This window comes from Caloenas nicobarica, chromosome 2, assembly GCF_036013445.1.
Source record: "Caloenas nicobarica isolate bCalNic1 chromosome 2, bCalNic1.hap1, whole genome shotgun sequence".
NCBI classification, from domain to species: Eukaryota; Metazoa; Chordata; class Aves; order Columbiformes; family Columbidae; genus Caloenas; species Caloenas nicobarica.
Window position 1 is genome coordinate 13,577,095 of NC_088246.1, and position 11,806 is coordinate 13,588,900.

Genomic DNA, 11,806 nt, shown 5'->3' on the forward strand with positions numbered 1-11,806 from the left:
ATTGCAACTGTAACTAAGTTTCTGAGAAGACATCTGTGTTTCATTCTGTGAGATACCGTACCAGTGGTAAAATGCAATGTGTCTCTCTAGTTGCAGATCACAAATTTGCTTTATTTGCAATGTCTTCCTTGCCTATATGGAGGCACATTATCTACTCAGGGCTAACTGAGATAGGTGGCGAGGGTCCCTCCTCCACACTACTTCTGCCTCAATCTGCATTTATTGATTCAGTTCTTCCCTGCATAATTTTTAGACCATTTCTCATCTAAAAACACGAAATGTTTGATTACCGTCAACTGAACTCACATGTTCAAAGTCAGTTTCTCAGCATACAACTTTGCTATTTCTGCCAAGGGTTTTGCTCAATGCTTGAGGGATTTTTAACACCAGCAGGAGTGAAGCAGAAGCCACAGGGCAACATTAAACAAGCTCTGCGTGTGTCCCAAGCCAGCGTACATGCCACGCATGCTTTGAAGAGCCATTGCTCTGAAAAAATGCATTTCACAGAGGCTTGCATTTGGCTGGTTGAAGGTCACCACCAGCATATGGGTCAGACCAGCCCCACAGCAGACTCAGGTCTGTGCATCAGAGCCAGGCAGGTCTCACGTGGTTCCTCCCCTTCCTTCCCACAACTGCACCTTCAAGGTTTCGGACTTGCTTCCCCATGCACTGGGCAGCTCAAAGGCCACCACTCTGCAGTACAAGTTAAGGACAGGTGCCTCCAGCCCAGCCATCACCTTTCTGTTTTTTTTTCCTTCACTTTAAATGCCCACTGCATCTCCTTTCCCACATGCAGAACCTGTCCTATGTGCACTCACCTCTTCAGAACAAACGATTTGGAATAAAGGTGCAGTCTTGCAGTAACAACTGCGTTAACTATTTATTCCACCGAGACAAAAGATGAGTCAACAACAGCTTTTCAGATATAGAAGGACTTTTAGTTTCTACTGCCAAAATTATTTTCTCATCAGGGCTTGTCTTCCACAAAGCAACCTGACCCAAAGGTGTTTGTACCTGTGACCAGGTGACTCAAGGCAAAGCATTGACATAGTATTTGACATCGTTTGGTGTGTAGGATGTCAGAGAGGAGAAAGATGAAACCACACACATGATGCTGATAAGAATTTCTTTTTATGTTATTCCAATAAAAAATACATTCATACAGAAATATAACAATCTTGCAAAAAACAATTTCAAATAAAATCTTGTAAAACAAAATTTTTTACAAAAATCTTACAAAGAGATTCTTTAGATAACAGGGTGCTTCAAAAACAAAAAAAGAAATTTCACTAATAGAAACTTTTTCTTCTTAAATTTCAAGCAAAAATGTTTTATTTTTTTTTATTTTTCAGCTTGATTGAGGCTCAGTTATCACCTGAACAAAATGTACTTGCTTATTAAGAAAATTACAGGCATTTGACATATGGCACACAGCCCCACCCCATCCACACAAGTCTGATGGTGTTTCACAATTGAGACAAGCCAGTGCAAGTTTAATTTTTTTGTTTGGGGTTTTTGTTTGTTTGGTTTTGCTTTTGTTTACTTTTTGTGGGTTTTTTTGTTTGTTTTGTTTTTTTGGTTTTTTTGGTTTTTTTAATAAGAACTATGGCCAAGCCAAGGACAATGCAAACAAGGAGTTAAAAACACAACAAAACCCAACCCTAAGCAGAAATCCTTTTTCTGAGAAATTTTGTTTGTTTCGGGGGAGTAAAAAAAAGTGCATTTTCAGATAATTTAAACCAAAAATGAAATGAGAATGATTTAAGCCCGTGTGTTTCTTAGAACCAGATCACTTGCATATACTTTTTTTTAAACCACTTATCTACATACATTTCCAGGAAGATATACCAAAATATTAGCATAGTAAGCAAGACCGATAATAAATAGAAAAAGAAACAGGTCACGTGTTTCATTGCATTGACTGTAGTGAGCTGGTTTAAAAAAAAAAAAAATACCGCTTTTGGACAGACTATTTCTACTCTAGGAAAAAACAGTCTTTATTTTAGCTGGACTATGTAAAATTAGAGCTCAACCACCACAATGACTAGCTCACTCACAGGTCCTCCAGTAAGCTGGAAGGCCAAAACCAGAGTGTACTTTATCTGCACACAGCTAATATTCTTTTAGCATGCCAATATTCGGTTCATATAATTCTTAAATGGCCACAGATACGCTATTCCAGACAACCTAAGAACTACAAAACACAGTCAGCAGTCCGAGAAGGACTGAATGCCAACAAAGCCTTTAGCGTACCATTAAGCTAAAGGCAAAGCCTCTAAAATTGCTAGATTTTAATTAACTGTATCTTTCATTTCTTTGTCTCCTTAATGACTGTATTGAAGGGGGAGAAGGAATATTTTGATGGGCTGTGGCATTTTCTAGCTATGTGTTCTACTTTTTTTCCTTTTAAAAAAAATATTTATATATTATCTATATATATACACACATACACAGACTGTACACACAAATATACATACACAATTATTTTTCTGCCCACTTTTAAAAAAAAAGTAATATAGTTTCTTTCTGTATGACCAACAAATAGCTAGATATATAGATGTGAAATTTGTGCCTTTTAAGCAAATACATCTTTTAATACTTCCGTATCTTTAATATGTATGAAAACTTGACATATTAAGTACAGTTGGGGTGTGTATATACACAGTTGTTGTGCAAGGTCAATATAAAAAAAGTCTCAAGGTGGCAGAACTGGTCAGGTATTCAATTGGCATATGCATTATACTGTAACACAGTCAAATTGTCTAAGTTAAACAAATACTGTACTGACATGAACGACTTTTCTCTGTATTTGTCTTTGTGAAGGAGGACCCTGGAAGTAACCTTTTTTTCCCCTCATATTATACATTTGATACAGTACAATGCCAGGTGAAAAGAGAGCCTTAATAAAGCATGCATCACCCATACCCCTGTATAAGACCCCCTACAAGAGAAGGTCACTTGCATAAGGCACCATTATTAAGGTCAACAGTGCATTAACAGCTAGAAAACCAGAAGTTAGTCCTCAAGGCATAAATAAGAGAAAAATTAGCTGCATGAGAAAAATCAGTTTCTAACCAATAGTGGTTTTATCCACCCAACAGAAAAAATTATTCATGTTCCATACATTATGTAACATTAGACCAATTGTATTTTAGCTGCTCTTAACTGGAATCAAAACTGCAGTCCTGATTAAAGAATGGAAAAGCATATAGTTCCCCAGAACCATGCAATAACCTTTGTATTATAATGAAAAGTTATAGTTGTGTTACATTTGTAAATACACAGCTTATACAATGGATTACAAATGAGCTCTGTAGCAAGTAAAACAAGCTACTTGACACATTGCACGTTTAATAGCTGCACCAGACACCGAAAGCTCCTCTCACACAGGAACGGGGAGGTCCCCCATCTCCATTCTGGCATCCTGACTCTTTTTAGTCCCCCTTTTCCCCGCTCCGTTTTCCCTCTACAAAGGTGCAGACACCCCTCCCCCCACCCCTTGGAAATGATTGGTGGTCGTCCCATCTCACGAGATATTCCTCACATACAAGACATTCAGACTATTTTTTTTCTCTTACAGTTATAAAACAACCACAAGAAAAAAAATGTGCCTCAGCATACAGTCATCAAGAGATCCTCATCGCATACAGTCGCCCAATCATTAACATTCTCAGTGCACATGCTCACGGCAAAGGCTTAGGAGCCACTCAGAAGGTTAGATACCAGTGTATGAGTCCAGGAAACCCCAAACATCATGCACCGCGGTTGCTATGCCGTTTCTTACATGACTTATTAGCCCTCAAAAGACCTTCAAGGAAGTGAGGTCCTGGAGGCAACTGGGTAGGGTGCAAAATGGCATGCTTTGGCTGGAACACGCATCCCTCCGCTCAAGGCTCTTCAACCTTGACGCCTCTTAGCCCGCAGGATTCACCTCTTGACCCATTCAGAGGTGTCTCTTCATGTGAAGGGCCAGGTGGTCAGACCTGGAAAAACACCTGCAAGGCAAGAGACAGGTTGTGCATTAGCCCATGGTTGCTGGCACGCCCGACGCGACACGCGTGGCTGAGGCACCCCCCTTGCTCTGCTACTCCAAAACGCGGCTGGTGGAGGAGGGATTTGGCATTCCCTGGATACACGGGAGCACTCAAGGTGCCTGTGGGCACCCAGGAGTTGTGGAGGCGAGTGGTAACGCTAGGGCCTTCTCAATAGTCATCTGCAACATCGGGCTACAAACCACATCCCAATGATTAGTAAAATACCAGACACGGTTGTGTTCCCAGATGATTCCTTCACAAGGGAAAAGCAGCCTAGGCTCGCTTTCCAACAAGCATTAAAAATAACTATTTTAAAAGGTGCGTTTCAGTCACATACCTGTCACAGTGACTACATTTAAAAGGTTTGGCACCAGTGTGCTTTCTGAAGTGTCTGGTTAATTCATCACTTCTTGCAAAACGCCACTCACACCCTTCCCATGAACATCTGTAAGGCTTTTCCCCTACAAAAAAAAGCAGATTACACGTTAGTCATGACTTCATTCAAAGAAAGATAGGTGCTACCCCATTCATTTTCTATGTAAACCTCCTCCACTCCCCCAAAGACAGCCAATTTTATTGTAACCTATCTAAATGCTTCAGAACACATAGGCAAAGGCTTGCAAAATTCATCCACACGACTCCTTAACTATTTTGCTGTAACAGCACATCAAATAATCGCATTTTTACTTTTAAAAAAGCGATTAAACAGGATCACAGGAAACAAAGAAATCCAACCTTCTACCATTCCTGTTCATCCGTAATGGCAGGCTCACTCCCAAGCAGGTATCGTTCACCTCATAAAGGTGATTAAAGACAGCACAACCAGGCTCCAAAATGTAATTAGGCTACTGTATTGCATCAAAGCCCTCTGTCACTCACTCCTCTGTGCAACATGCAACCTCCTTTCTGCTGAGCCACATATTCCTGGAAAAACCTGCACACTGCTTTGAACACTGCTATTTCAGCATTCAAGAAATACCACTTCCATTCACAGGAACGTTCTCAGCCAGACAGCACCAGGACAACAGTTCTGCAACACTTCTGAGGCTGGCAGCTATTTACGTCTGCTCAACCACCACGGTTTCAGTGGAAGCTGGTCTTCCTCTTGAAATAATCTTGTTTTATCTGACTTCTGCAAGACAATGGGAGCATCCGAGCTTGCTCAGACTTCCCATAAAAGCCACAAAATGCTGAACTCATGAGTCGAAATAAGATCTTTTCCTTGAATTGTCTTTCAACGTCTTGGGGAAAACAAAACAAAAACAAAACAAAAAACCAACAAAACACAAGCAAAAAAACCCCAAACAAACAAACCAACCGCACCACGCCAACAAGCATCATTAAAAAAAAAAAATCCAAAACCAAACAACCAAAAAAAACCCCAGCTCTATATAGGTCTTTAGATTGATACACCAAGAAAGCCAGGCCAATTCCTCACATTAAACAATATCTCTTGAGCCAAGGAGCAGCTCTACATATCTAACTGCCGTCGTAAGGAGATGTCAAATAATAACGCTCAAACAAGCAAATCAGCATGCTACTTCAACCATAAAATATTTATAAAAGCCCTGAAGTGTCTATCTTCCTCACTTTCTTTCCCAGTAACACACAGGGTTGTTATTTTTAGTTCAGGCTCCATAACAATAAAATGCTGTTGCTCAGTATTTTGAGATGAAATTATGCAGTAAATCACACATTTGTAAGTCCAATAAGCAGATATGTTAGAAGGACTACACCACACTGTGGCTTTCCAAGATTTTTGCTGATAACAATGACACATAAAACTATTAAATGATTTACAACTATAGCTATACTTTATTCAATCAAGGCCTTGATTATATAGACCCAATGTAGACTGAAACACAAAAACCAGCTCTTACAGCAGTTAGTGATCTGACTGATCTTTGGATATGATGTTCCTTTTTTTGCAAGAAAGTCTCAGTTTGCTTTTGCTTTAGAAATAAATGCCAACACAGGTGTAGCACCTACTTTGGCTAGACCTTTGCTCCTGAAGACCGCACACCACCGCAGCTCCTCTACCATTGCCTATTTAGATGAGCGGCTCCTATTTGCTAGGACGGCGGACTAATCTACCACCAACTCTCTTGGCTTCAGCTCGCTTACGAAGAGAATGAGGAAGGAAGTGATGTCGCCCATGCTGGTAAACCTCTAATACTATTACATCATCTCTCCAAACCTGGGCTCCCACCCAGTGATTGTGTAATGCTGTGACACCACCACTGTCAGGGGTATTCCCTACAGTACTTGCCAACTCTTTATTAATGAGCGTACGGTTACTAACCTGTATGAGTGCGCTGATGTGCTTTCAGATGTGAACTTTTGGTGTAAACTTTCCTGCAACCGTTAAAATGACATCTGTGAACACGCCTTCTGCCATCTGGCGAGGTGTCACCATTGGCGGGTGTACCTTTTTCTGCAGTCTTTCCAGCGGTACCGGTACGAATTTTCCCCGGTGAATGCAACTCACCCGGCGTACAATTCCATAGCTGGGAAGAAGGCTCCTTGCTCAGCTCAGGAGACGAAGGGGGAGTGGAGGTGACAGATGAACTCAAGTTTCCTGAACTGGCTAAAACATCACTTATAGGGTCAGAGGTAAACTTTGTTGTGGGCGAGAGCTCCTCAGAGCTGTCTGAAGATTCGCTGCTCACATCAGAATTTAAACTGTTGGTCTCTAAGTTCTGACTAGTAAGATTGTCCTCTTTTGGGACACACGCGTTCTTCAGTTCAGATTCCTCCTTTTTCTCACGCGCCAGAATAATTTTGGTCCAGAGATCCTCTTGGCTATCAAATTTGATTTCAGATGCAGAAACATAACAGGGCTCACTTTGAAGATACCGTTCCAGCTCCAAACATGTCTAGGTGAAAGAGAAGGAAATGAAAAAAGAAAAGTTACGAGGCTGCTTAAAAATAAAACCAATTGTATTTTACACTTCAAAAAGCAAGCAGGATTGTAGTATGTTCGATTTGAGGTTTCTAGGTTCAAAACAAATTAAAGGCTCCTCCAGCCATAACTCGGTGACTGTTACGATGAAATCAGCTTTTGAGACCTGGGCAGGAGTTCAAACGCACAGCTGAAGGTGCAAGTCAGCTTTGGTTTCCAAAATAGCATTCTAATGAGTCAGTCAAATTATCATCACTCTCATCATAAAAACCTGTGTTTTCAGTAGGCTGATGTTGAAAAGGACCATAGAGAACCACAACAAATAATTACACCTTGGTCTCGCACCTTGTCTAATTTCAAGTTGTTTTGTATCTCTCTCACACAAACATGAGGCTCAAAGGACCCAACTGAACACAATGTGCTCCGACACGCAGTAAAAACCTAAACACTGTGTCAGAAAACAAAGCCACATTTCAGCATGGCTGCAGGGCTGCGCGACCGTCTTCTGGGGACATCAATGGAGCAGCAGACATCCTCCCATTTCCTGTGCATGAGAACGCAGCACACTCGACTTTCAAAGAATGTCATTTCCAAGCGTACTGGCATGCATGCCATAGAACTGCAACTGCTCCCATGACTCTTTAGAGGAACACGGGGAACTTCAACAACAGAGAGGGAAGAAAAAAGTTCCAGAATAGAAATGTCCTATTCTACAGGAGGCAAAATGGGAAATTACTCTAAGGTCCTGCTGGGAGTCCCACAATGAACAAGAACTTTATCTACTGGCCAAGAGTGCAACTGTATGAGTCATCTCTTTCTTTCACGCAATGCCAAAGGAGACTTCCTTTTAAAACCCTGACCATCTGCCAAGAAAGTACTCTGTTCAAATATACATGCAACAGTACATGGACAACTCTCCCCCTCCTCCCCCCCGCAACCACATTCCCCTCCACTCCATGAAACGAAACAAAACAAAAAACAAAACCACCCTAAATGGATGAAGCTGCGGTTTTCAATTTCAATTCACCCTGCTGACTTTCAAGCCATTTTCAGAGAACCAAAAAAAACCCCAGTATGAACTGTTATGGCAACAAGCTGATGTTTTGGGATTATACTTTCCACTATAGGAAATGATCCATATGAAAGCTTTGCACAGAAAATGGACACACCAGGTTTCCATACCAAACTCTACTTATTTTAGCAAGATCATCTCTTCCAAGCCTGGTAGCAAAACCTGATCCCAAATGCCACACATTCCCCTGACAGCCCCTTCCCATCTGTCCAAGAGCCGAGCTGCCATGGGAGCAGCTCCTTTCTCCCCCAGCACCGCTCCAGTAAACTGGGTCACATGTTCTGGCCAGGCTAGGAGCAGGGGCAAAACCAGGAGAAAACAAACAAAACAAAACAAAACAAACAAAAAAGCCAATCTCCAAAATAAACCCACTGCTGCACACAATATTTGTGTATTTGTCCATAATTAGGTAACTGGTTTACAATGCACGGTAAAAACAAAAAAGGTTTCGACAGGGACAACACAATAGTGTGTTGACTTTCCATTAAAAGAGGTAAAAAAGCATTTTTTTAAGATCTTGTTAAACTTTCATATTCCCGGCTAATTTAAATTCCTCATTAGGTAGATTAGTAATGGGGACGGGAGTGAAGCTCTCTCCGAGTTTAAATGCCTCTGAAGGCTACTGGGAACGAGGGCTGGCCCTTCGCCAAAAACCCAAATGCCTGAAGGAAACTACTTAGCTCCATTTCAATCACGTACTATGAAGCTGTCTCTTTGAAAAGGGAAGGGGGGGAGGGGAAGAAAAAAAAAAAAAGGCATTGCATACAATTAGTAAGCATGTGAAGGTTGTAACACTTTGCATTTCAACCTTCTCAGAAAGGTTCCTCAGTCCTTCTTAAAAAGCCAGCAGGTATTTGATCTGGTCACCGGGCTGAGCAGCTCCCGGCTGGGGAGCGGAGCCAGCGGACCCCCCCGGGGTAACGCCAAAATGTCAGCAGTGACCGCAGCTCCTGCCAACCCGGCGTTTGGCTCAAATTAAGGAGGAGGGGGAAAAAAAAAAAAAAAAAAAAAGGAAAAAAGAAAACGCAACGAAATATGTCCATTAAAGGGAAGGAGCCTCTGTTCTTCCTCCTTCCCGACCAAGGCAATTAGCACAAGGGGATCGCTGTCATATGACTGGCAACTCACGGACTCTGCAAAGCTCGCTGCTCTGGGAAACAGCTACATTATATACATAAATGTATATACACACAGAGATACGTGTACGTATGCGTACATATAACACTCCTGTTGTTTTTTTCCCATCATCGTCAGGAAAAAAAAAAATAATTAAAAAGAAAAAAACCCAAAAAACAAACAACAAAAAAACCCAAACCAACACAGCAAGGGGCGGAAAGCAGCCCTTGGCCAAGGCAGGGAGCTCGGATGACAAGACCCAGCTGTGGAGCTTGGACCTGGTACAAGCGCAAAACTTTTGCCAGGACTCGGTGTGGAGCGGGCGGGAGCGGAGCGCCGGGTCCGCGGTGCGCGGAGGCCGCCGGGCTGACAGCCCCGCGCACGCAGGGCCGGGCGGTAAGTCAGCAGAGACGGCGATGCGCAGCTCCTCACATTCACCTCGGGACTCTTCTCCCTCCCCAAAAAAGCCGTCTTGTTTAAAAGCGAAACACCTGCTTCAAAACATCTCTACACATTTGTGCTTAATGCTCCCCAAAGTCGCTGCTGACACTTGGGCTTTTTTTTTTTTTTTTAATCTGCTTATCCTTTAATACGGCTTAAAAAAAAAAAAAAAAAAGAAGAAAGAAAAACACCCCGACAACAACAACAACAACATCGACATCCTCGTTTACCTGTTGCCAATATTCCTCCAGGGACGGCAAGGCTGAGAAGTAACCCGTGTCGTGCACAATCTGGAGTTCCTGGAAGATGCTGCACATTGGGAGAACATCCATGTCTCAAGTTGCAACAACAAAGTCAGTGCTGGTTACCAAAAATACAGATGCCTCCTTTATGTGCAGGGGTTGCGGGGTGTGTGCGGGGGGGTGTCAAACCTCTGCTCACAGTTTCCAAGCCCCCCCCCTTCCTCCAGAGAAGAAAAAAAAAATTGTATATATATATATAAATATATATCAATTCCGTGAGGAGCTTAGGGAGGAAAAAAGACCCAAAGTTTCATGCAAAGTTTAATTGCACAGCAAGGCAGGACGTCTCCCGAGGCGGCCGCGGCGGCGGCTCTCCCCTCCCGCGGCCGGCGGAGGACACTTGCGCAGGAGCGGACCCAATATTTGCAAACACGGCGCTGACTGCGAATGTAACCCCCTGCGAAACTTCCCTATTCAAAGCTCTGCCCGGCCGCGCCGCCGCCCCCGCCCCCCGCGCCCTCCCCCGCCCCGCGTGATCCCATTACGCCGCCTGCCGCCGCGGCCCAATCTCCGCCACGCACTCCGCGCCCCGCGTGCCAATGATGTCAGAGCCGCCCAATCGCCGCCCGGCAGGCATCGCGGCTCCTCCTGGCGTGACCGAGCCCGGCCGTGACGGCTCCCGTCATTGGCTCGATTCGAAATTCGCCCCCTCCTGATTGGCGAGCTGGGCGGCAGGCTATTTTTAGCAGGGTATATAAAGCAGGGAAGCGCTGCTTTTTCGGAAGGGGAGGTGTGCGCTCGCGAGCCGGCCGCTCGCGAGGGAGCCGCGCGGGGGAGGGGAGCGGGGGCCGCGCGCGGCCACGCGCTGCCGGCGGCGGGCGCGAGGGGCGCTGCGGAGCCGCGCGCGCCGTGAGGCGGCCCCGGGCGCCGTGAGGGGAGCGGGAGGAGGCGCGGGTCCCTGCGGCCGGGGGAGCCTGCCCCGCGGCGCCGGGGCTGCTCGCAGGGCGCTGCGGGCGCGGGGGGCCGTGGTTGCCTGGTAGTGCTCGGGCCCTGTGCCTGGCCGGCCCCGCGGCGGTGTCAGGGTGTCCCACCTCACTGCGGGAGGGGGGTCACCGTCAACCCCTGTGGCGGCCTTTCCACAAGGCCTCGCAGCAAGTTCCGTGTTCTCTGCAAGTGTCCTCGGTCATGCTGTCCCAGTGAGCAGGAGGGCTGGAAAGTGGCTTCCAGGGGACAGCGGAGACCGTCACTGTCGCTTCAGTGAGGAGATGGATGTTGGGGCAGAACGTTCCCCCTTTTAACACTAGACCTGTCAATGATATGGATGTCTTAATATAATTAAAAAAAATGTGTTTATTAGCTTTCCGAAGTAGTGTCCAGCACATGGAACAAACGATCCTGATGTGTTTTTTTTATTAAAGGACTTATAATTTTCCACTGATGTTTCTGTCATCTCTACTCTGTTAATTTCCATTTCCCCACTTCTCTCTGTATCTGTTGCTAGTTACCTACAGATCGTTACTAAAGTATTTAATATTTGTTTCTTCTGCCGACTGTCTTCTCTGAGCTAGCTGATTGCAAGTGTGAAAATGTCAGTCTAACTTTCCATCCCCAAGCCCCTCATAAACTATTAATATGGCGACTCCATAAACAAACAGTTGGTGTTCATGGTTGGGTTTTCCTGTGTCTATGAAAAAAAAAAAAGCCTCAGGTCAATTAGAGCATTATGTTATGTTTAGAAAAAACAAGCCAATGCTGGAGACTCAAAACATCTAAATCCAGAGAACTCAGCCCACTTGGTTTAGTCAGTAATTCTTTACTAGCCTTCAAGTGGCCAAACAAGTATGTATCCAAAATTGCCTTGTGGACAACATATAGCACAGGTAGGTTTGTGTCTACTTGTGGCCAAAACTAGATCTTCCGAAGAAAAGTGCAGAAGAAAAAAAAAAAAGCAGCCCTCTTAAGCAGATGAATTATGCACCTTACTTGAGCTTACTTTTAG

General features: G+C 44.2%; 1 protein-coding gene across 2 annotated transcripts; it reads right to left on the bottom strand.

The window, feature by feature from the left end:
- Window positions 1-1,197: 1,197 nt before the first annotated feature.
- On the bottom strand, window positions 1,198-10,272 carry KLF6 (KLF transcription factor 6). 2 transcript variants are annotated; one of them, XM_065629801.1, is made up of 4 exons: window positions 9,796-10,272; window positions 6,523-6,910; window positions 4,372-4,495; window positions 1,198-3,995 (listed from the first exon to the last, which is right to left on the bottom strand). In XM_065629801.1, exons 1-4 carry the CDS (start codon window positions 9,895-9,897, stop codon window positions 3,944-3,946), a joined length of 666 nt encoding a protein of 221 aa, XP_065485873.1. In that variant the 5' UTR covers window positions 9,898-10,272; the 3' UTR covers window positions 1,198-3,943. The 2 variants fall into 2 exon arrangements, with proteins under 2 accessions (XP_065485873.1, XP_065485872.1); XM_065629800.1 differs by having other exon boundaries at window positions 1,200-3,995; window positions 6,337-6,910.
- Window positions 10,273-11,806: the final 1,534 nt, after the last annotated feature.

What these genes read in the sequence shown, in the direction of transcription:
- KLF6 (XM_065629800.1), bottom strand. Translation starts at nt 9,897, where the DNA reads ATGGATGTTCTCCCAATGTGCAGCATCTTCCAGGAACTCCAGATTGTG. An exon ending in TGGAGGAATATTGGCAACAG is followed by an intron (nt 6,911 to 9,795) that starts GTAAACGAGGAT and finishes TCTTTCACCTAG; the next exon opens with ACATGTTTGGAGCTGGAACG. An exon ending in ACATCAGCGCACTCATACAG is followed by an intron (nt 4,496 to 6,336) that starts GTTAGTAACCGT and finishes TTTTTTTTGTAG; the next exon opens with GGGAAAAGCCTTACAGATGT.